The following is a 24578-nucleotide window of genomic DNA, read 5'->3' on the forward strand; positions in this document are numbered from 1 at the left end:
TTTCCCCTCTGTCTCTTTCCTTTTTTTTTCACTCCTTCCTTTATACACATCAAGGCATTAAGAAGTGTTTAGTATTTGTAAGATCAGTGTTACGATTCTAAATATCATCTACACAAATAGAAAACTCAGCATAAATGCAAAACTAAATGAAGAAATTATAGCACATATTTCTGAATGACTAAAATATCTTTAAGACTTCCTTCTCTGTCTCATACGGAAAATCACAGCATGTGACGTGACCCTTAACCTGGTTTAGTTGAAAGGCTCTGCAATTAGTTTTTTTTAACCGTTTTTACTTGTATATTGTTTTTCTCTTGTCAACGGCTGATAGGATACCGCTTTTTTTTCAAGTCAGACATCATGCTGATTTGAAACTAATAACTTTGAACTAATAACAGAAAACAATCATTCCTCGAAGACTAGACGAGGATCAAAACAGGATAGTGAGGACTAGTGCAAATTATGCTGTAAAACAATTCTTAAGTTCAGAGTGCAGGTGTTGACTTTTGCTCTGTGATGTCCACAGGTGTTTAGTCTTTGACATCACAAACAGCTTATTATCCTGAACTGTAGCACTGTTACCCATGAGCTAGTGAACTCAGTTAAAGCAGACTGACCCATAGATGAGTTTTAAAAGCATAGATTCAATAAAATAAAATAAATTATTAAAAAATAATTCAATAATAAACAATAAATTAATAATAATTTGCCATAAATACAATAGTCATAAGTAAGAAAAGAAAATAGAGAATAAATACAAAATATGCAACAAAAATATAATAAAATAAACGTCTTACCCCTCTTTATTTCTCACTCCTCTGTTAAAAGGGGCGATTCAGAGTTTCTTGAGCAGGTGTCTCTCAAAACACAAGCCACCTGACACATGACACCTCACTAATCCTAGAGTTGTAAGCCCAAACAGTCCTTTAAGTGTCCACATAGATCTAAGTGCAGCATCTTTTGTCTGAGCCACCGGGAAGCTTCAGTCAGGTTCATCACCTTTTTGCAGAGCCTGTTTATTGCCTCACAGCAGTTGCCTAATTTAGCCTAATTGTTTTGAATGAGTGCAAGACTATATATATATTCACTTCATGAATCGGAGTTGACCTGCCAAGTAGAGTCTTTAGTCATTTGACAAGGGGTAGCACATGATCTTATGTTTGCTGTTTAAGAGTAGATAAATAAATCAAATAAAAAGAAGGCCCACACCATTATCTAAATGTAAAATGAAAGCCTCGGAAAGAATGCAAGGTGCGTGCAAAACCAGAACAGTTAACCTTTTGGGAATTATCCGTCTCAACAAATATAATACGTCCTGAACGGCCATGCCTCCCTAAAGCAAAACCTTTTTTAGGGGCTTACTTCTTCTTACTGCAGTCTGTGGTATAATTTGTGATTGTTAGGTGGGTCAGGTTTAGGGGTCCAGCCCTTTGTGCACCGTGTCTATTGTCACCTGAGGCTGTCCCTTAATGCTGTCACCTCTGACCCCCACGGGACACATAAATAACTTCTCAACCAGGAATAGCTTTTCAAGTCGATGCAATAAACATCTGTTAATACAACATACAGACAGCAAAAACTATCTTATATCATATGGAAAAATCAAAGAGCAGACAAATATTGTGGAGAGTACACTACTGTTTGGGGTTAGTAAGATTTTTTTTAATGTTTTTAAAAAGACTCTAAAGCTCACCAAGGCTGCGTTGTTTGATCAAAATTACAGTATAACATAATATTGTGAAATATTACCATTTTAAAGATTGTAATATATGTCAAATAAAAAATACTGTTTTCTATTTTAACATATTTATATGTAATTAATTCCTGTGATGGCAAAATTTTCAGCAGCCATTACTCTGGTCGTCAGGGTCACATGATTCTACAGAAATCTTTCAGATTTTTGGTACTCAAGAAACATTTCTTATCAATGTTGAAAACCATTTTTCTTCTTAATATTTTTTGGATGTATTTTTTTTTTTAGGATTCTTTGAATAGAAAGAACAACATATTTTCAATATTTGAAATAGAAAACTTTTGTAACAAATTGAAAGCGTTTACTGACACTTTTGATCAAATTAACGCACCCTTGTGTAAAGTATTAATAAATCTTACTGAGCAAAAACTTTTGAATGGTAGTGTATGTACATGTAACATTCTTCCGAATTTCTAATGAATTGACGGAGCCAGTTTTGCTTACATGACTTTTGATACGTTGCTTAGAAGGTTTTACTTCCCTTCAGAGAACATCGCATAAGGAATAGAAAATATAATAAAGACATAATAAATTACTTATTAGCAGTATATGATAAACATGGAATATTTAGCTGGTCTATTGAATGATTTCATACTTTTGCAAGAGTTGCAGTCAGCTTGACCACAACACCTCAGTTGAGTTGACAGCAGCAGCCCACTGTGATTTCAGTGCTACAACAGTGAGGGCCTTAGCCCCCTATTGTAGATTTGCAACCAATGTTTTTCTAACATAATTAGAAGTTTGTTTAGCTAACCCTAATTGCCCCCCATCAAAAGTGCTCTGAATAACAGCTACCCCCAGGAGGGTGTGAGCTATTGTTTTGAAGAATTTTAAAGTGTGCTTTGGGTGTTAGATGGGGGTAATAGTTCAAATGTGCATTTTGACGCTAGTTTAATGCTATATTCTTGACTCATAGTCCATTAATGAGGCAGTTTGCCCTTCTCAGAGGTGTCTAAGCTGGCATGAGACTGCTGTACTGGTCATGTACTGGTTGTGGTCACCAACCTTTGGAATACATAAGTGAAATTTTTTTTCTTTTAAGTCTGTTAAACAGATTTAGCACATTCTGTTGGTACAGGTTGCTCTACGAGTACATCGACAAGTTGGTAGGTTTGCAAAAGATAGCAATATTTGCTGAAATAACATGATAAAAATAAAATGTAAAAAGCAAATATCACAAATGAGATATGTCTAGTTTACAGTAACAGTTCAATTTATTTGCATGGCTGGTCACATTGCACTTATGTAGTGGGTAAAATTATGTAAGTAGCTCAATCTGAAAAGGGGTTTAATTGTTTTTCTTTCTTTCTGTATCATCTGATGAATCTAACGTGAATACATTTAAATATCCACAAAGGAGTGGGTTGGTTCTACCCTATCTGAAACAACATTAGTGTGTTCAAAACAAATCTACACCAGTCATCTCTGATAGATACAAGCTGTCAACTGTAGTCCTATTGTTTCTGATGAGACTCTCATAGGACCATGCTAGAGGCTCTTTGGGAGGTTGGGAGAGGCTCATTCTTATGCAAACAGGGGCTATGGATGCTACTACTGGAGAGAATTTAGCGCTCTAAGGTCTTTGTAGAACTATAAAGAGGATTCCAGAATCATGTGTCTGGAGGCTCCATGTTTCAGTGCAAAGTCATTTACTGCATCTCAAAATTCCATCCATGATATTTCTGTCCCCCCCAACCCTACATTTTATCACCATGTCATAAAATGCTGAAATTATTCAAGTTTAAATAGGCTTAATTATATAAATTAAATTAAATTTTATATATCATTTATTTGATTTTTTTTATATATATATTTTAATAATGGAAAAAAGTAAATTAAATGCCTGATCTGTTTTTACTACAGAATTTCTATGGACTGAAATGTGTTTTTTTAGGTATTGGAGTCATTTCATTGCTTATTTGAAAAAGTTAATAATCACACTTGCACAGATTATTTTTTTCCATTTTATGGAAAGTGTTTGATTAGGTTGCTATATTGTATTTGAAAATTGTTAATGGAAAATTTAAGAAAAATAACAACACTTTATTCGTTTTTTTAAAAGTAATTTTCACTTATTTTTCATTGATTTTTGTATAAAATATATGTAAAAAAAATAATTTGTGAAAACCGATAGCAATTTGCATTGGAAGGCGTCTAGGTCTGGTACATACTCCTTAGGGTTAAATCTTAAAGGAAGAGCTTGAAGACGGGCAACACCTTCCCAAAAGTAGGGTGTGGTATTGGACTCGGGTATTGGACAGGTAATTTCTCAGGACCTCCCTTTTTTGTCCCTGGTATATATGGCAATCCCATTGAATTCCTATAGAGACTTTAAGCCTGTCCCGTTCACCTCTGTAGCCCACATCGCACTTTTAGGGGATAAAAGGAGGAAAACAAGGGGTAAGAATCCTGGAGCCTGTGGAGCAAACAGCGGCTGCACTGCTCAACCTCAGCGCCAATATGTTGTACCTGGAGACCAATCAGCCCACATCATACAGTGAGGTAAGGCCCTTGCGCTACCACTGCCCATCTGGAGACTGAGTTGGTCCCAGTGGTACATTTTGGGTTCTCAAGGAACCCTGTGGAGTGATTGGCAATAGTGGCATCAAAAGTTGGCCTTACAAAGGCATTGGAATATGTCGCGTACTTTCTTTAATCCTTTTTTATGCTGTTAACCAAAAACGTTTGAGGAGATACTGTTACTTCTGAAAATGCTGTGATTTGTCGTTCTGGTCTGACACTTTGCATTTGAATTTAATTGACTTTTTAAAAAATAATTATTGGTTTTGATTTGTTTGTGCACATGTTCGCCAAACTTTTTTTATATTGAGACTTTAGAAAGTGAAATGTTTGCATTTAATAAGTCATGTTTGTTGAACTGCGATAATGGATTTTACAATGGCTTGTGGGTGTGAAAAATCGGACGTGTGTCTACAAATAAAAATCAACATGTATTGCTTTATTGGTTTGCCTAGCTGCTGTTTTGTCTACGGTGTACTGCTTTTGGGTTGAGTCAAAGTATTTGGCAAATAATGGATTTGTCTAAGATGGTGAGACTGATAATCTTGTTTGTATAGAACAATAGGCTGCGATTGGGCAGTTTGCTTTGAGAAAGTACTCATGGAGTCTACTTTTACTTAACCTTAATATCCCTTGTATTGTTAGACGTTTCTTTTAACACATATACATTTTTTTATTTTTTATTTTAGGTTAGTCGGTACAATTGCACTTAGACATCCAGAAGTCATTGTATTGCTATGTCAGGAAAGAAAAAGAAGATTAATACTTGAAGCCAATATAATTGAGTGAGGTGACAAAAGGATCATGGTTTCACAGCTAAGCTTGAATTTCGTGTCAGGTTGCTAATGTGTTTTTGAATGGTCATGGATGAAAGTTAGCGAATTTCTGTGTGTATTTTGTTAAACTCCAGTAAATGCCAACACTGAGTCTTCTGTAACACTTATATTTAATCATTCCCCAAAATGATACTGTTTTGACATTTAATTTTTTTAAATAATATTTCTAAAAATATATCTATTTTTAATTAAAAAATATCTTCTGTTGCATAATTTGTGAACTGAACTTCCATACAACAGAGCGATCTTTGTACTGTTACAATATAATGCAACTTTAGCTTTAGTTTATAACTTGAGTGTTCTAAGCTAGTGTCCGGATCTGTGTTTGTTCTCTAAAAGCACCCCCATTCCTTCCTGACAGGTGGTAGTTCAAACTGTGATTTCAGTGCTGCCATTCTCTTGCACAAAGCTGTTGTCAACACAACACCGTTAGCTCAGAGACAAACCTGTTGGTAGAAACACAGTTCGGTCCCCCCACCCCCTTGTGTTTTTAAAGCTGTCTTTAGGTAACCAATCCACCGTCCACACAGCTTTGATTAATGCTTGTAAACGCTCCGTCTCTCACTGTCTTTAATCATGGTAGGGGTTATGGGTCCGTAGACATGCATGTTTTGTATTGTAAGAGGAGACATGGAGGTGCAAGGCAAATGAGATAGAACTTGATTTACCACAAATATGTTTAAATGATGGTTGAAATAGATGAAATTATCTAATTTTAAGCTATGTTCTTTGGAGAGGTTCCTTAACTTTTAGGTTAGAGTTGGGTTTAGGTCTTTGAGAGCAGTTTGGGCCTTTAAGATGTGCCCATCTTTCCCTCAGCAAAGGGTCTTCAGGTTAAACTCCCGCTCGTCTGAGTGATAGATTGCGGAGCCGCTTTGAAGAATGCGTGCCTCAAAGTGATCCTGAGAAGTCTAGGAATTGCAATTGTTTTAACTGTGGTGGATACAGATACAATCATCTGCTCTGCCCAGCCCACTGGGTATGAAGTGCGAAGAGAAGTAAGAGCAATCCCACCTAACCCCCCTCCACCTTCTTCAATTTAGTACTTAATGCTTTCTTCCCCTGTGGTCACTCATCAAGGCCTCACAGATGTTCTCAACACCCATCCCGGGTTACAAACTGCCCAGGTCACTGGAACACACCCAGGAATGGCAGCCATTTCACCCCTCCAGGCCAGGGCAGCCTCAGCTCCTGTCACTGCTCTTGAGTAAGGAGCCCTCATTTTGGTCTCAAACTCAAGACTTAAATAGCTGTTAGAATGTAGTAGTAATTTAGTGGTTTTGGTTATTAGGATACTTCTTGTGGAATGAAGAACCAAGACCAGTAACATTGGAGGTTGAAAATCAACTGTACTGCTGGCTCTGCTGACACCTGTCAACAGCACATTGTTAAAAGATGGAATGAGTTCTGTGGAATTCCTTGAAGACTGACAAGCAGAAATCTTTACGATTTGCTCTCGCTAGAATCATTTCTAAGAAACTGATAATCTTTGAACGTTTAGATTGTCTTGATTTCACAAAAACATCCATGTGTGCATTTAGGCACAAGGGCAGCAATGGAGAGAGTTTTGTTTGTCAAAATATTATTATTACATTTACATTTATGTATTAGACAGAAACTGTTATCAAAAGCGATTTATGTTGCATTCAACATAATTGAATTACATTTTATCAGTTCATGCATTCCCTGGGAATAAAACCCATGACATTGGTGTTGTTTGTGCCATACTCTAAAGTTTGATGTATCATGTATATTATATTATATTATATTATATTATATTATATTATATTATATTATATTATATTATATTATATTATATTATATTATATTAGATTAGATTAGATTAGATTAGATTATTATATATTATATTAATGGTATTATAAAAGACGAACCCATCATGGCCATCTGATTTATGGCTCTGCTTAAGCATGCACACATCCCAGTGGCTCACTCTCCAAGGAGGTTATAAACAGGGTGGCATTTTTAAGAGCAGCTAAAGCAGTTGTTGCATTGTGGGAGAGAGTATTTGAAAAAAAAGGTGCTACAGAAAGTTACACACTGATCTAAAAGGCGGACTATATGCTAAATAAAAAAGTTATTACTGGATGTTTTGTCTACACACACTTGTTGAATTATGATGTTGTATTTCCTCATAGCATATGCACAGTTGGTAAACTTTCCCTCTTTCCCCTCACTTTATTATCAGTGCTTTTTTCAACATTAATTGAGCTGCTCTAATGATTCTTAGAAATTAGGAAGTGTGGGTAGTTTCACTGATGTGACTTGTATGTTAAAATAAATCATAAAGTGTTCATATGACTCAGTCAGTCATGCTAATAAAATTATTCCACTACACGAGACCAGTTTTGGAGCTTAAATTGTACATGACTTGGCCTCTCAAGCAAAGATGTTATGATGATTTCAGCAGTGAATTCCTCTATACCCTTTAAAACTTACAACTCTACTTTTTCCCTAGAAACTTAATATTTTAGGTTCATTCTTTTATAGCTGTATTGTTTTTTTTTTATTGTTTTTTTTTTATACAGTTTACATGCTTGTGTTGATTGTTTTCCTTTTGTGATAAAGCCCAACTTTAATTATAATTTCAAATGAATGCTAATGTATACTGGCTTGGAGTAGATGGTGCACTGCCCTAGACCTCTGTAGTGGGATCAGACACACAGACTGACTTGCGTGGTCTTACTGTCTCTAAAAGATTCCATTATGTCCTAATTGCTCCATTGTAAAGACGTGTGTGTTTGAGAAGTTCTGTTGAGGCTGGAGGGTAATGCTCTAGTGTTTGTGTCCTCTTTGTGTGGGTATGTGTGTCTGCTCTTACAATACGCTTCTTTTCATACACCAATAGACCTGGTCTATTGTTTCTTTAGACAGGCTCTTAAAAGCCAGAGACTCATTGTTTCCAGGAGGCTGAGCAGACTCGTGGCATACACACACACACACACACACAATGACCGACCCCTGTCTGTACAGTGCTAATGGCACTCTCAGGTGTTTGGGTGTACAAAATAGGCTATATATTAAAAATATTTTAAAACTTTAAAAAATTGTTTCTTTCTAGACAAAAAATAATTATTTTAACACATGCATTACTCAAAATGAATGTACGCTAGCTTTTAACATTTCTGGGATTCTCAGAAGCGGAAGTCGTCATAGTTGCATAAACTTCTATAGTGGTGTACAGAAACTACGACAAATATAATTTGCGTGCTTCCATTTGCCCCAATAGCAGAAATCCATGATAGCATTTTGATGACTTTCCAAAAGAGGAAAAAATATTAAGAGATTGATTGTTTGTCAGAAGAGAGAAATATCAAATTTGCAGTCACTCCCTCAGCCGCTGGTTTAGCAACACGGACACGCAGCATCATTAACCAGTTTTCTCTACTTTAATGCCAAGAAAACACCAAGTATACTGTTATAAACATACTTTTTTTTTTTTATGAAAATATAAAAGAACTTTGCTATATTTATGATGTAATAACTAGAGAAACACGTCATCACAGTCTGTGAAAAGGGTCCATCTTTGATTGTGGCCCACAGCATCAGGAGAATTTTATGAGGAGGGAGTGAAAAAGAAAGAGACAGGAAAAGAGAGAGAAAGGGGAGAAGCGTGCAAGCTGGACAGCTGTCTCCATCCATGCCTGAAATAAACAAGGGACTTGGTTGAGATTAATGACTGTCTAAAGAGCCACACAACCATGGCACCTCATCCGGGAATGTGGCGTATATAAATGGAAAGGAATGGACTGGAGGAGTGGGGCTGGAAAAGACTGGCTTACCTCCAGAACATTCTTCCTTCTCTCAAATGACAGTCATTTTAATTCCTCTCTGCGCCTTCACTGGAACAAGGCAACAGGAGCCGTGTGAACTGTGTATCGCCCATTCACTGGCCGTCCCCCTCGCTGACCCCACCTTCCTTTGTTATTACTGCATCTTCCAGTTCATTTAGTGTTGTCTTTATTCATTCCTACAGAGCCCACCCTCAACATTAGAGCAATTAAGGAGTGCTAAAGACTTAATTGGTCCTGAATATGATGGTTGTTTACATTGTAAACGACTGCAGTATCACACCTATTGAATAAAAATCACTGGGATAAATTTAGAAGTAGTTCATTTTGAGCTAATTAGACGTGTCATATTTAAGACCCTATTTGTTCCTGTTAGATGTTAGGCTACTTTCAATTCCTTGAGAATGTGGGCAAAAAATGCTGGGTCGTTTCAGAAGTCAAATATGGACAATTAAAATTTTAATTAAAAAATGTAAACCAACGGTTGGGTTTGTCCATATTTGACCCAAACATGGGTTGAAACAACCAATCTTTTTCTTTCTATTTTTTTTAGTTTGTGCTTAGTTGTTAATCATTAATTATTATGGTTTAATAATGTCAGGTTTCTAATATTTACATAATGTTATTTTTTAGATAAAACATTTGAGTGAGAGCATAACTGAAACATTACATATTGTGGTAATCCTTCTCATCTGTCAGGATTGACATATATGATGTTGTTATAGAAGGACATTTACTGCCTTTCTTAATACAAGTACACAGACAGGGCTGTTTGATGAACAGTTTGAAAAAGTGCATAACCTCTTGGGTCATAATTCTCTCTGACTTGTGCATACTGTACAAAGACTTATTTAAGTCTGCCAAGCACTGGCTGATATGCACATCATCTGTTTTTCTGAGCCCACCATTACATCATAGCCTGAAGTATTAACATCAAAAGAAGCTGTATTGTGGCAACAACTCATTAATGTTTTGATGAATATTGTGTCTTTGTTCATGTGACACTGCTAATACCATAAACACTTGAAAAGATTGTATACTGATCAAAAATACTCCCTGTTTTCCCTCTAGCCACAGTATACAAGTCTGGGGCTTCTCAACAGCATGGATCAAAATGGTGGCTCCACCTCCACCAGCCCCTACAACAACGATCATGCTCAGAACAATGTAACGGCACCATCACCCTACGCCCAGCCCAGTTCCACCTTCGAAGCCCTGTCTCCATCACCTGCCATCCCATCCAACACAGACTATGCTGGCCCACACACCTTTGATGTGTCCTTCCAGCAGTCCAGCACAGCCAAATCAGCCACCTGGACGGTAAGTCAATGCAATTGTGTATATGTGTGATGGATGATGGATGACTTTTATATTATTTTTTACCTTATGAAATGAAATATTGCTAGTAAACTACAGACAAAAGCCATTTATACCATTATACTATTTATTTACACCCCTCCCCCCTTACACACACACACACACACACAGACAAACAACAACAACAACAAAAAATCTAATTTTATTCAGATACCTTTTATTTATGGGGTATGGGATTAGAGCCAAACCAATAGAGAAAGGAGACCATGTTGTCCTTTAAATCTAAATTGGGGTTAAGTGTCTGGCTTTAGGGAAACAACCAAATATTTCTGCACCAGGAAAGTGGACCTCCTGCCCTCTGGTTACAAATCATCTATGTATGGCATTTGGAGTGTTTTGTTGTGTTATGACAGTGTACTGTGGTTCTCTGTTACACAAGGACAAAGACTCTGTGATGTGCTTATTAAAGCAGGTGATTTCTGCTGTCAAGGGTTCTTCTTCCTCTAGAAGGATAGTAACGTTTTTGTCTGTCTGAACTCAGCTTTAGGCACTTCTGTGAACTTTATGAAAGTTGTCAGTTGCAAAACTCTCTGTGGCTGAGAAAAAAAGGCACAATATTTACTGCACAATACCTGCCATCTTTTTGAAGATTTTCTCAAAGTCAGTTAAAATAGGTACAAACATAAGCAGTTATTTAAAAAAAAAAAAAAACTTTTTTATTGTTAATCAATAAAATGCATTATCTGATTAATACTTTTTGAAAATTAAAAAAATGTGAAAATTAAAAAAAATATTTTAAAAAGACGAAAGGAAAATTCTATTCAAAAAGGGCCACGACTGACCCCTGCTGGTGAGTTGTTGCTTTTCATAGACCGCTATGTCCACATAGCGGAAACAATGCGCATCAGTGAGAATTACATTAGCTGTGTCACTGTCACTTTGTTTTGCATAGATCTGTGTCACCCCTTTATAATCAAACCGACTAAACTTGCTAGGCTAGTTGTAGCAGCATGGGAACAATCTCATCAGGCCACTAAGTCTGTCAACTAAAAGTACAAAAAAAACTGGCTTTCGGTCGGACAACTCACCCTAGCGGTTGCTAGCTATAGCTAATTAAGGTCTTGTCGACCTTGTCTTCACACTGTTTCTTCATTTTTTTTGCTGTGTTTTATTATAGCAATAACAACAGTTGTTATTTTTGCACTAAATGTGATACTTTTATTTCTGACAAGGCTAACCTGAGCCCTTCAGTGGAAGTTATTTAATCACAGACATTAAATCAGATAAATGTCTACCATTATTTGAGGTTAATTGATCCCAGCTATTATAAACCAATGTCTTGCTAATCTTGAATTTGGCAGATTGTGGTCCTGAAAAACCAGTGAGTCAGTTGCGGTAATGCAGTCTTATATCTTTGAGTAAACAAGTTGAGAGGAGATTGGTTTGTGAGTTGCTCAGTGCTCATTGGCTACAGTGCAGTGTGGGATTGTGACATTTACCCTATTCCCACAAGAGCCCTTGTCATCCTCACTTCTTGACTTCACCAATACAGCAGCAATAGTCAGACACCTCACTGTACTTAGAGAAGACTTCTGGGTGTGAGAAAGACACCACACCCATGTTTGTCCCATTTAAGTTGTCCCTACTCATTCTCTTCACTGTGAGAAACGGAAATATGAATGCTATGAAGAGTAGCTCGTCTTTTAATTTAATAACAGTTTAGCTAAGTGAAAGGCATTTTCTGGGTTAAGATTTATGTAACCCACGCTTGTTCTCCATACGCAGCTCAGTCTAATCCTGCATATATTGCTTCCATGACACACACCCACACACATATTTCCTGGCATTGCATCCTACCGCTCATCATTTACGGGAATGCTTTTGCAATCCTGCTTTTTTGTTGATGTCAATGATAAGACAAACCATTCATGAACCTTTTTTTGTCCGTTTTCAATTTTCAGAGGAAACCCATCCCCTCAATCATTTTCAGTTAACTTTTTTGGCTGGTGTTCGTTTTGTTTGATGTTCTTTAGAGCAAAGCCTCCATTTGCATTTTACTGTCAACCTATCAATGCATCCAACGGTATGGGCACGATTTTGTTTGCCCAGTGGTTCACCTGTATAGAACGGCATGACCGAAGGAATGCGACCACTAGAGTTGTTGTCTCAAGAAGCGAGCTAGGGATTAGAAGAATGGGTCAGTAATACTCGTGTAAATACTCCATGCCTTTCCCCTGAACCCTACAGTGCCAAAGGGGCTGTTCCCTGCTCAATGAGTAAAGCTTTTCGACTGCGTCTCTCATAATGCCGCAGGACAAGGAGATGAGAACGAGGATAGAAGTTGGGGGAGGACAGACGCGTTCAAAGAGATGAGTGTTCCAGCGAAAGGTGGCAAGATACGACTTGTCCATGGAACATCTGCAGGCCCGTCCCACGCCTCGTGAGATGGAGCTGAGACTTGTTTGTGTCAACGAGCTTGTCAAGACTCGTCTGACATTGCCACGTAAAGCCCTAAAACCTAGAGCAAGCAGAGGAAGAAGAAAAGGAGGGAGAGGTTTATTTAAAAAAAAAAAAAAAATCTGAGGTTGAAAAGATTTTTATGATAGGGAAATGATTTCTAAGAAAGGCGTACCTGGAAAAGCACACTTCTCTGACAGGTTCTGTTTAGAGATTTGTTGTTCTTGTTGTTTTGTGTTTTTAAACAATGAAAGATTACCTGTGCTTTTAAAGACCACGTAAGAGGTAGAACTGGACTGAGTCAAAGAAGAGATCAGTCTGTCAGCACCAGTATAGCGACGCGTCTGCTTTAGCTCACTTGCACGCTCATAATCTCCATTTTATCGTGCAGCCGAGATACAATGGATCTCTCTGAAAAGGCCCGGCATCTACTTATTAGACGTGACCTTAAAGCCCACCTTTTGTGCGACACCTTCAGACCATAATTGATCGAGAACAGAAATGCAAACACCTTCGTTTTCAGCAAAAGAAGAAATAAAGGTAGCTGTGAGGAAAGAATTTGGCAGCACTCAGGGGGACCATTGAGCAAAACTAGGGGAAATCCAGCATAATTACACCAAAGCTTGTCACACGTTTTCTGGGAAAGATCACATTTCCAGAGCATATAATTTAATCACAGGGCATTAGCTAGTGCCAGGAAGCATTGGGGGCATTTGTTTACATCACTCGAGAAAGTATGAATATGATGAGGGTAGTTTGCAGAACAATCTCCCTCCAAATGCACTATAAACAGAGTTACTGATTTTGGTTTGAAAACCAATTGCATTTAAATGTCGATATGCACCTTTGGCTTCATCCTTTTTGTGCACAAAAGGTCTGGTTTTTCGCTTTCAAACCAGTTGAAGTAAATATGCATAAACAGTGAACACCATGCAAAGTTTTCAGCATGGCTGTTGATTTGCTAATCAAAACCGTGGCTGCATCCCTCCTGCTCACCAACTAAGTCCTGCAAACGTGCAACACACCAAACAATTGTTTCCATGTATTTCAGTGTAAAAAAGCATGCCATAATGAATAAAGAGCAATTTGAACTCTACCCTCAACATTTCTAGCATGAAAGATATTAAGCACAGGTAATGGGCAATGTCCTGTGCAATTTGCCTTTGAACAGATTAGCATTTTTCTGTGTTTAATTAGGATTTGAGTGTAGGCTGTGCAAAAGTTTTGCTTTCCAAACTCACCAAACAGGTGTTTTTATTATTTTTCCCTGCTGTGCCAAATGGGGGGGGAAACAACAATTTTATTTCTTTCCCAATGAAACAGGTTTTGGAAGAAGCAACAGGCGTGATGGTACATGTCAGGTATGAGGTGGGACAAGACCAGAGGCGCCAGAGCATTGGGCCAACCCGCCCTGCCATGCTGAGACACGAATACAGCCTTAGCCCGCAGCCCTGCTCTGCTCAAACACACACACACTACAGCTGCAAACCTGTCACAACATGTACAGCACTGTATGTGTGTGCGTTTGTTGTATGTGTGATTGTGGTTTTGCACACAAATCTCTGTATGTGTAAAAATCTCTTGAGCAGATTCTACATGTTTCCTTTAGGCTGATTGTCAGCTGATATACTGCAGAAGTGGTCTGCAAGAACTAAAATATCATACCAGTTTTTTAGCATCTTGCAACTGTAGTGTAGAATTCTGGGTAGCACTTTACAATAAGGCTCAATTTGTTAACATTTGTAAATGCATTAAGGGGGTCATGATGACCTAACAACAATGTACTTTTTACTACATTTATTTATCTTGATTAATGTTCATTTATAAGTATACTTATACATCAGTGTTGTTATTGTTCAATAAAAATAAAACTATTACAAATTTATAAAAACTGAAATAAATTAAAACATCAATAGATGTAAAACTGAAATTTAGAAATTTTGCCTTGAAATAAATAAGTTGAAGTTGAAGTACTAAAATTAAAGCTAACTAAAATTATTTTAAAAAAAAACTAATAAAAAAGACAAAAGCACATAACAATTTTACTTAAACGTAAACTAAAAAGAAAACTGAAAATTAGGTTAAATCAAAATATCAATAAATACTTTAATAGTTTATAAATAATAACGAAACAACAGATATATTTTAACATTGTATATATTTAACATAAAATGTATGAATGATCATGAAATAACAATAAACAATAATATGTTTATAAATGAACATTAACCTATAAATGCATTAAAAAAATATTATTCATTATAACTAATGTTGACAATTTTAATCTTTTTGTAAAATGTTATGAAGCTCCTTTTCTGTTCAAGCAGTTCCTCTAACCTTTTTGTTCCATTCCCAAGCTGTGTAATTCCCATTGTAGCCCATGACTGGGACATAATTACATGTTAACACCACTGTGCCCCTCCCTGTAAAACAGCCAATGCCTCCAATTCATCAGATCACTGTGTGGCCCCACCCTTTGTGTATGTGTGTGTGTTTTATGTGTGTGTTTTTCCCTGTCAGAAGCGGCTCATTTGGCCCTAAGCAAACACGGGAGCCTCCACACATGTTTGCGTTCTGAAAAAATTTGTTGCTTTAGGGCTAGAATTGGTATATCAACTGCTTTGTTTGTGTGGTAAGTTTTGTAGGTTGAAGTCTACGATGTTGCAAAATATGTAAGAACGGTGTTTGTTGTCAGTATGTCATTTATATCTGTCTCTGGCTTTTTTGCTGGGCCTCTGTGTGACTGACCCTCTGGCATTCATGTCTACATTCATTGGTCCTAGAGGATCTTCCCTCTCCCCTTCCCCTTCCCACCTCATTTAAATGAATGACAGGAGCGTACAGGGCATATCAAGTTGGGAGCAGAGGGGCAATTACAGTTATTTATCTTTCTTTTATAGAACACCTTTCAAATAGTGCGTTCAGTTCACGCACAAAACACCTCCATCATCCCTCGGTGAAAGCACCCTGGTGCTAATTTAGTCAGAGCTAAAATGGGTCAAGTCAGTTCTGAGAGTGCAGATGATGAGTGAAGGTGCTGTTATGCTGTTGACTTTCGGATGAAGACATCATCAGCTAATGCAAGTGATATGACAAGTCAGGGAGCCGAAAATATAGACTGCACAATGTTGCTGACATAAAATTTGTCAAAAAAGATGCAGTTAATGAAATAAGTCATAAACTAACAATGATTTTTTTTTGTACAGCATAATATAAATTATAATGATGATATATGTTGAGCAATTTATTAATCTATTTTAAAAATCTGCATTAAACATTAAACAGTTTAAAATGTTAATATGCTTTTATTAATTCATAATGTTTAATGTTAATTTGTGAATTAAATAATGTTTATTTATGAATGTTTATTAAACCTGTTATGTAGAAATTACCATTATTCTAGATTAGTAAATGCTGTTAAAGCATCTTGTATCCTTTACTGTGATCTTATTGTATCAGTAAAATCATAGGCCGTATGGGGAGGCAAATTCATCATGGATTATTCTTTTCTTTTCTTTTAATGGTGTTTTTTTCCCCCCCTACATCATCCAGTTTGTTCTACCAATTCCTTCAGGAAATGGCCAGGATTTGTGTGTGTGTTTGTTCTTGTCAAGATTGTGTAATACTCTGAAAGCTCACAAGCAGGTGTTGGGACGGGCTCCTCTCATTGGAACACTTCATATCAAAAGTTAATAGAGATGGAATTTAATGTAACATTGTTCTTCAGAACAGCCCCGGGCAACGTTCACAGCCCTTTTTTCTTTCTTTCTTCATCATCTTCACCTTTTCAAATGAACTTGACAGGAAAGTTTTCTTCACAGTTATTTTCCATGTACTTGATACGCTGCTTTCAGCACAAGAATTCATTTCAAAGCTGCAAAGAAAATTATGGTCTGTGCTATTTTTCTTGAAAAAGAAGTGATGTGCAACCAGCCATCTACAATACAAAATCAATGGCATACCATTAGATTTTGCAACATTGATGGTGGCTGAGGGGTGATTTGCAGTTGTCACAATGTTGGCGGTCACACTTTGTGAGACTGTTTCATCACGTAGATCTTTCTTTTTGACCTGGTGTGTGTGGTAAGAGAGTATCTTAAACACTTGATGATGCTGTAAGTATGAGTAACACCTGAGTTTTAGCCTGTGGTGATGCGGATGATTCAAGCACACTGTGTGATGCAATTGTGATTTTTGTGGTCAGTGACACCCAGAACATCAATCTGTCATCAGTGATGAAGAGGATGTTGGGAAATACAGTTGTGATTACCTCTTAAGATTTATATCTAATAATGATGTGGACAGTAGCTGTTTGTTTTCATGCATTTAGAAACAATAAACCTAATTAATGAAACTCTAATTAATGTAAAAAGCCATTATTACGTAAATTGTTGATTTGAACATGACAATTTATATAAGAATAGTATAATCAGGGCTTGACATTATTAACACCCACCAACCCACCAAATGCGGGTGGATTTTAGCAGTGGGAGTCACTCCTACTAGACACTTTGGCCGGTTGAAATTTATACATAATATATACTTTATTTTTTTTTAACTGTAGTCTTTTAAAAAATGCATCTGAAATAATAAGTGCAATGTAGTGTCAAAAATATAAAGTTTTCAAAACATATTGATATGTCAAGCCTATTAACGAATTAGACCATTGGTTCTTAACCAGGGGGCCTCAAGCAAACTTCCAAGGGGTCCTGATTATGACTTAAAATGTTTTAAAATATGACAAACAAGCTAAAACTATTTAAATCACAGCTAAACTTCTGGAATGTTATTTAATTTGATCTATTTTTTTATTTTTTATTTATATTTTTATTCAAATTATTCGAGTACTAAAACGAGTGGAGAACCGCTGTTTTAGACTAAATTCGTTCTGTATGAACAAGACCTATTAAGGGCATTTATGATTTAAGCTTTGCATTGCTCAACAACAGAAATATTATCACATCAGGGTAATAATTTTTACATCAGATTTCTGCAACAAAATGGTTCCTGACATCTTCATAGATAATTTATGCTTCAGGTGGATTAGAAAGCATATCTTAGTGTGCTTTGTTAAACACAGGTATATCTTAACCCATGACAGCTGTAGGACAGAACCAGAAGTCCTGCCGCCGAATACCAGCTGCTATTCCCTTTAAAGACAGTTATATATGGTGCTTATTCCTCTAAAGGGTTGCCAAACTGCAGCTGTTTTATCTCTGCATTGGCTGTTTAAGAGAAAGACTTTCTTTACATGAACATTTTACAAAAGATTTGCAACATTTTAGTAATACTGATTAAAATGTGCTTATATTGTTAAAATAGGAGTGCAGTGATATTACTGATACATAAAGTAATTTTTGGTTGTTTTAATGGCAGTTGCTAACCAAACTCTTCTGTCTTTTCTTTAGTACTCCACAGAGCTGAAGAAGCTGTACTGTCAGATTGCCAAAACCTGTCCCATTCAAATCAAGGTCCTTACCAATCCACCTCAGGGTGCAGTTATACGGGCCATGCCTGTCTATAAGAAAGCTGAGCATGTTACTGAGGTGGTCAAACGATGCCCGAACCATGAACTGAGCCGAGAGTTCAATGACGGTATGTCACTCTTCTAAATTTGTACTCAAGAAATGCGATTGTGTTTTTAATCTTCCGCTTGGTGATATAATCGATTGACTTTTGTGTTCATTAGGCCAAATAGCCCCACCCAGTCACCTGATTAGGGTTGAGGGGAACAGTCATGCTCAATACATGGAAGATTCCATTACTGGGCGTCAGAGTGTACTGGTGCCTTACGAGCCCCCTCAGGTACACACACACACACACACACACACACACACACACACACACACACACACACACACACACACACACACACACACACACACACACACACACACACACACACACACAGGTATTCCTATCATTATGAGGACATTCCATATGCGTAATGATTTCTATACTCTACAAACTGTATAATCTATCCCCTAAACCTACCCATCACAGAACACTTTCAGCATTTTTACATTTAAAAAAAAAAATCACTTAGTATGGTTTATAAGCTGTTTTCCTTGTGGGGACATTTGGTACTCATAACATAGGGCTTACAAGGTACACACACACTGCTCAGTGAACCTGGCTCTCCCTACATACCCTGCACACCTGAAATCATTCCTAACAGATGTTAATTTACAGCAATGAACAACTGTGTGGTGTATGACATGGTTGTTCCCCATTAACAGGTGGGCACAGAGTTCACAACCATCCTGTACAATTTCATGTGTAACTCCAGCTGTGTTGGCGGAATGAACAGACGGCCTATTCTTATCATCGTCACTTTGGAATCCAGAGAGTAAGACGATTTCAAAACGCATTGGATTGTAGTGAATGAAATAGCACTAATTTGTGAAGAACAAAATATGGAAACATGCATACATTTCTTCATTGGTCTCTCCAGTGGTCAGGTTTTGGGCCGACGGTGTTTTGAGGCTCGTATCTGCGCGTGTCCTGGACGTGACCGCAAAGCTGACGAAGACAGCATCCGCAAACAGCATGTCAGCGACGGCACAAAGAGCAGTGAGGGTATGAAACGCCGTAAGTAGTGCTGGGGGCTGGTGACTGGACTTCATCTAACACAAATACATTTGCATTGCATGTTTCTTACTCCTAGGTCGTCCTCACCTCTATATAGGCCATGAGACGGGACCCCAAATTTGGGCTACCGGTACCATTTTGAGGGATTCAATTTCTTTTTGATTTTCATGAAGGTACACATCTCTAGTGTTGGAAAATGTGTGATAGCATCCAAGCCATGGTAGCTTTCATTAGAAATCAACACTTATATCATCCTACCTCAAGGTAAGGTGTTCAGTGACTACAAGAGAGAAAAATGTATCCTTTTATAATTTTAAAAATGTATGGAAAAAAATTATAATTTTTTTATTATAAAATTTTAAAATTTATTTAAAGATAAATTAATTTATCCTTTTTCTTGACATATGTTTGAAAATCGTCCTCCTCCTTAACCAAAAACTACCTTGAATCTAATGCTATCACACATTTTTCAAATACAGGGTCATATACCTACACAAAAATCACCATGCGGTTTAATCCCTCAAAATGGTACCAATCAACCCTCTGTCTCACGGCCTAATAGATACTGCATGTCCTCTTGAACAAACAAACACACACACACACACACACAACACTGCAACTTTTCCTCCTGTTCTGTGCTTTTGCTCTGCATCTTGTGCTTGCAGATCTTCTTTTGCTGCTGTTTCACTTCCTCTATCTCTGTCTTCCACAGCTTTCCGCCAGGCCTCTCACCTGTCTCAGCACCCCTCCATCAAGAAGCGAAGATCCACCGATGAGGAAGTGTTTTGTCTGCCTGTGAGTATCTCTGCTTTGTCTGCTGCAATATTCCAGCATTAGATTTTCGGTTATTTATTTTAAATAAAATATAAGACTTAGTTCACACAGGACTTATTCTTGCATCAGTTTATACAGTTTTATTTGTATTATTATTATTTTTCAATGTTAACATACACTAGGTGGACATCTTTGAATGTCCACCACAATTGGTCCTAAATGAACGGTCTCTTACTCGATGAGGAAGAGTTGTTAAAACTTTCTATGAAGCCTGCTTATATAATGCATTTGTTTTATTTATGTTATATAACCCATTAAAAACACCAAACTACATGTTACCTTGTGGTATAATGTGCTACTTTTTAACTGTGAAAATGTAATTATAATAATGTTTATAACTGTTATGATAACAATTAACAATAACTTATGAACAGATCATTGATAATTTGTAAATATTATATTTTTGTAAATATTAGTAATTAGGTATACTATCAATCAAGTAGCAATGAATAGTAATTTTACAGCATGTATTAATCTAGGTTATTGATCATTTCTACACATTCTATATATATATATTTTTTTTAGTAGTATTTTTTTAAGTATGTTACATATTTTAAAATGCATATGAACAATAGTGTATTCATAAATTATTAGATTAATTCATAATTCATCATTTAGATTAATAAATTAATTATGAATACCTTTACAATGCATTAAAACCTGTTAAAGTCATACTTCATAAAGTGTTACAGACATATTTGGTACTGAAAAGATAATAAATAATAAAGAAAAAATAATGTAAGCATAATGTAAGAGTCTGACATCCAGACTTATCCCTCCCCTCTTCCTCTCTGTGCTTCAGATTAAAGGCCGTGAAATCTATGAGATTTTGGTGAAAATCAAAGAGTCTTTGGAACTCATGCAGTTCCTCCCTCAGCACACTATTGAGTCATACAGACAGCAACAGCAGAACCTACTGCAGAAACAGTGAGTACCTTACACATGCAGAAAGATTCCCTAATAAAATGGGGGTGATTCTGCCTCATTGGAAAATTGAGAAAAACAATAAAATGGGGAATTGATCCTCAGTTCATAATTTTTTATAATGTGACTAGCCACACAAAACTATAGGCAAGTACTACACAGTGCTAGCAAGGTCCACCCACAGATTTATATTTGTGGCAGTGTGTTTTAATAACTTGATCAACCTGCTTTCTTTCAACGTTTGTGATTGCTCATTAACGAACTGTGAACTGACTTTGCAATTTCACTTTTTTTGATCAGCCATTAATTTCCACCTCTTATGAGGGCTTCTAGAGTGCAAACACTTGAACATGGCAGTTTAATTCTCTCACACTGATAATATAATCTTGGTTACAGCATGAATGTATGCGTTTGGATTGCATCTGCATGAGATTTGTGTTGTGCATCACTGATGATGTTGTTAAAAGCTCTTAATCAAACCCTGCTGTTATGGTCAGCAATTCACATAATATTAGCTATGGTTTGCATTCTGCTTGGCTTCATATTAAGGGTGTACCTTGCTCTGATTTATTCTGATTTTGTCACTGTATGCTGTTAAGATTTCCACAGAAACAAGTTTATACTCTGCAGGCACATTTGTATTGGTCTTCATGGTAAATGCATATTTAGTCTGCCCTTAACCTTTAGCACAGTTTCCTCAGAAGCACATTCTGTATCTGCTGTAATAGTGCCCAACAGAGCTGGAGGGAGAGACATGTGAAATGCTTTTGACAGCTTCTCTCATTAACAAACCAACTGATGTCTGACAATAAGAATTTAAATGTCAACGATTGTCTTCCTGTAAATTTCCTTAAGACCGTTTAAACCATCCACACCCAACTGAGCTGTTCAGTGACGTCAGTTTGTAGGTCAACTGGATTCGCCATGGATTCCCTAGGGAAGTTCTAATGGGTTTTCAGAATAGCCTTTTTTTTTCTCGATTTATGAGTAAAATAAAGATTTGGTTACATAATCTCAGATATTTTTGGCAATTCTATATTGTAGGACAAAATCCTTTAATATTAACCACAGAACACATTTACTTTTAAGAAACAGCCATACTAAAAACCCACAGATATTCCAAAGGGAACCAATGGCTTAAAAAGGCTAATTCTCTACTGAGTTTTAGAACTGTAAACTGCTCAAACAGCTCTAGTGTGAGAATATGTGAAAGAAAGGCTGGTGATTATAGGGTATTTGTCCCCTATGTACAAGAACAAGGAAAGAGCACACAGGCTGTGAAATGTGCATCGTTTGACTCTCCAAAACTATATTTTGAGTAGCCTGTTAATGCAGTACACATCGAATGCATCCCTATAGGTAGATAGTTTATTTACAGTAACATTTCCTGGCACAAGTGTGGTTTGATCATTTTCAGCTTTCTCTGCATGCTGTTAATTCCCTCTTGTTTCATAAATCTGTTTTTCTAACTATATATATATATATATATATATCTTTTTTTTCTCTGTTTTAAATAAAGCTCCTTCTGTCATAGATTCAGTGGGTTGGTCGTTTTATTTTGTTGATTTCCTTCTTGTTCTTTCTCACTGTCTCAGAATTACTTCCATAGTTGCAACTTACTGCCATCTTGTGGAACGATTGTGCGCATGCTAAAATATGAAGAAAAAAAATCAGATCCTAATATCAAATATTTAAACATAGTTTGAGCCTTTTTTTTTTTTTTTGGTTGACATATCTTTTAGCACCTTTAAATCACATAATGTAGTTTTATATACATGAATGAGGCTTTTAAGATTTGTAGATGCATGTTTACATTGTATCCCATTTCTTTTAGGCTAATAGTCTATATTTTTAAAACTTAATATATTATTATATAATTCCAGTTTGATTTACCCATCATCAACTGCTCATCACTGTGGTCTCTCTCTTTCTTTTCTTTTATTTCATGATACAGTGTAATAAATGGTGTTTAAATGGTGTCATCTTTTTCATTTTTCCTGACATTGTGTTATTCCTCCACCTCTTTTTCTCTCTTCTCTCCTCACATCTTCCTGCATTTTCCTGTCTTTCTATTTCTCACTGTCTATCTTTGGTTCTTTTCTACAGTCTGATAAGGGCCCGTTTGCGCTCTGAGCTTCTGGACCCAATAGGTGAGCAGAAGAGGCGCTTCAGTGCTTCCTGAAAATAGGAATCCCATTCCTCCTCCTCCTCCCTCAGAGCATCCTTCGCTCATCTATCTCCATCTCTTCTTCATCTCATCCTCTACCCCTCTAGGGGCTCCTTGTGCTTCTCCAAAGTGTCAACTGTGGTAACTCTTAGACTTTTTACATGCCACAAATAGGTTGAACACAGGATTTTGTTTTCTACCACCTGAAGACCTCGTTCTAAATGTGAGCTCTCAAGTGAAGTCGGTTTAGATATTTGTGGAAAGTCCATTGCATGATTTTGCCCCTCCAAAGTGTATTATCCAGACTATGGCGCTTGTTTATCAATTGAAATGATCCGTTTGTGTGTTAAATTTGCTTACACTCAACCTACACTCAGATTTAGTTGCATTAGTATTGTTGTTCAATAATCTGAAGTGTCTAAAGTTTCTTAAAACATTTCATTTTCCGTGTTTGATGTTTCTTAAAGGGCCCTTGTGACTGAGGCGGCTTGTTGCCTCAGCATTTACTATGATCTGCTGGTATTGCACAGAAACCCATTGCACAGAAACAGTATAGCAACTTGTCAGCTGACCACCTTATTTCTCTCTTTCTCTCTATTCTTTCCATCTATTTTTCTTCTTTCTATCTCTCTAAATAATCCTGAATGTCGAAACTGACCAGGAACCAAGCACACACCTTTTTATGGGACTCATAGTTTTTCTTTAAGCTCTCGATGATGGTTTATCTTAATAGCTTTTTGTTTTTGCCTCTGTCTTCATTTTATTATTGGAGCTGGACTCATTGAGTTGTCTATAAACGTGGGGGGATAGACTTTATTGATGACTGAATTTTGATAATGCTGGTCATGTTTTGTAAAGTGTACTGCTGGGCAGTTTTTTTTGTGCGTTTTGTCTTGATTATTTGTGCATTTTCTTTAAAGAAAAATGTATTTCCTGCTATGTACATGGCAGTTAAGAGAAAAGTAAATGAATGCTACAGTGTTGACAGATCCTTTTGTTGTTTCATATGAAATTAATGGTTGTTGTATTCTCAATGGCTCTTGCACTTTTGTCAGTTACTACTATTCAATAAATAACTTCTCTGCTTTTGTGTTCCTATCCCTACACTTTGTGTTCCTATCCCTACACTTCCTCTTTAATCTCGTTTCTTCTCCTTTATCTCATTGAATCTTCTTTTTCCTTGAATTGTCAGGGCCTTTCAGTCAGCAGGGCATTTCAAAATATCAATGAACTGAAACACTTAGTGTTTTTATTATACATTATGTGAACAAAGAAAGCAACATATGCATGCAAGTTAAAGGGTTAAACCACCCAAAAATCATTTACTCACTCTAGTCACTGTCACTCCAAATCTGTATGAATTTTTTTTC

The 24578-nt window shown here is 36.7% G+C and overlaps 1 protein-coding gene across 12 annotated transcripts in view; it reads left to right on the top strand.

The window, feature by feature from the left end:
- The window catches only part of tp63 (tumor protein p63), a 46305-nt gene that overhangs the window by 17453 nt on the left and 4274 nt on the right, over window positions 1-24578 (top strand). For 5 of the 12 annotated variants that reach the window (XM_056246348.1, XM_056246347.1, XM_056246344.1 and 2 more), the window contains exons 4-10: window positions 9990-10238; window positions 18101-18287; window positions 18382-18497; window positions 18932-19041; window positions 19147-19283; window positions 19996-20078; window positions 20920-21044. In XM_056246348.1, coding sequence (XP_056102323.1) covers window positions 9990-10238; window positions 18101-18287; window positions 18382-18497; window positions 18932-19041; window positions 19147-19283; window positions 19996-20078; window positions 20920-21044 — 1007 coding nt within the window. Of the gene's footprint in view, window positions 1-4071; window positions 4256-9989; window positions 10239-18100; window positions 18288-18381; window positions 18498-18931; window positions 19042-19146; window positions 19284-19995; window positions 20079-20919; window positions 21045-23147; window positions 24315-24578 lie in introns of those variants that run through there. The other 7 variants (XM_056246345.1, XM_056246349.1, XM_056246346.1 and 4 more) reach the window with 4 other exon arrangements.

This window comes from Rhinichthys klamathensis, unplaced genomic scaffold (assembly GCF_029890125.1).
Source record: "Rhinichthys klamathensis goyatoka isolate OS25496 unplaced genomic scaffold, OSU_Roscu_1.1 h1tg000036l_1, whole genome shotgun sequence".
NCBI lineage: Eukaryota > Metazoa > Chordata > Actinopteri > Cypriniformes > Leuciscidae > Rhinichthys > Rhinichthys klamathensis.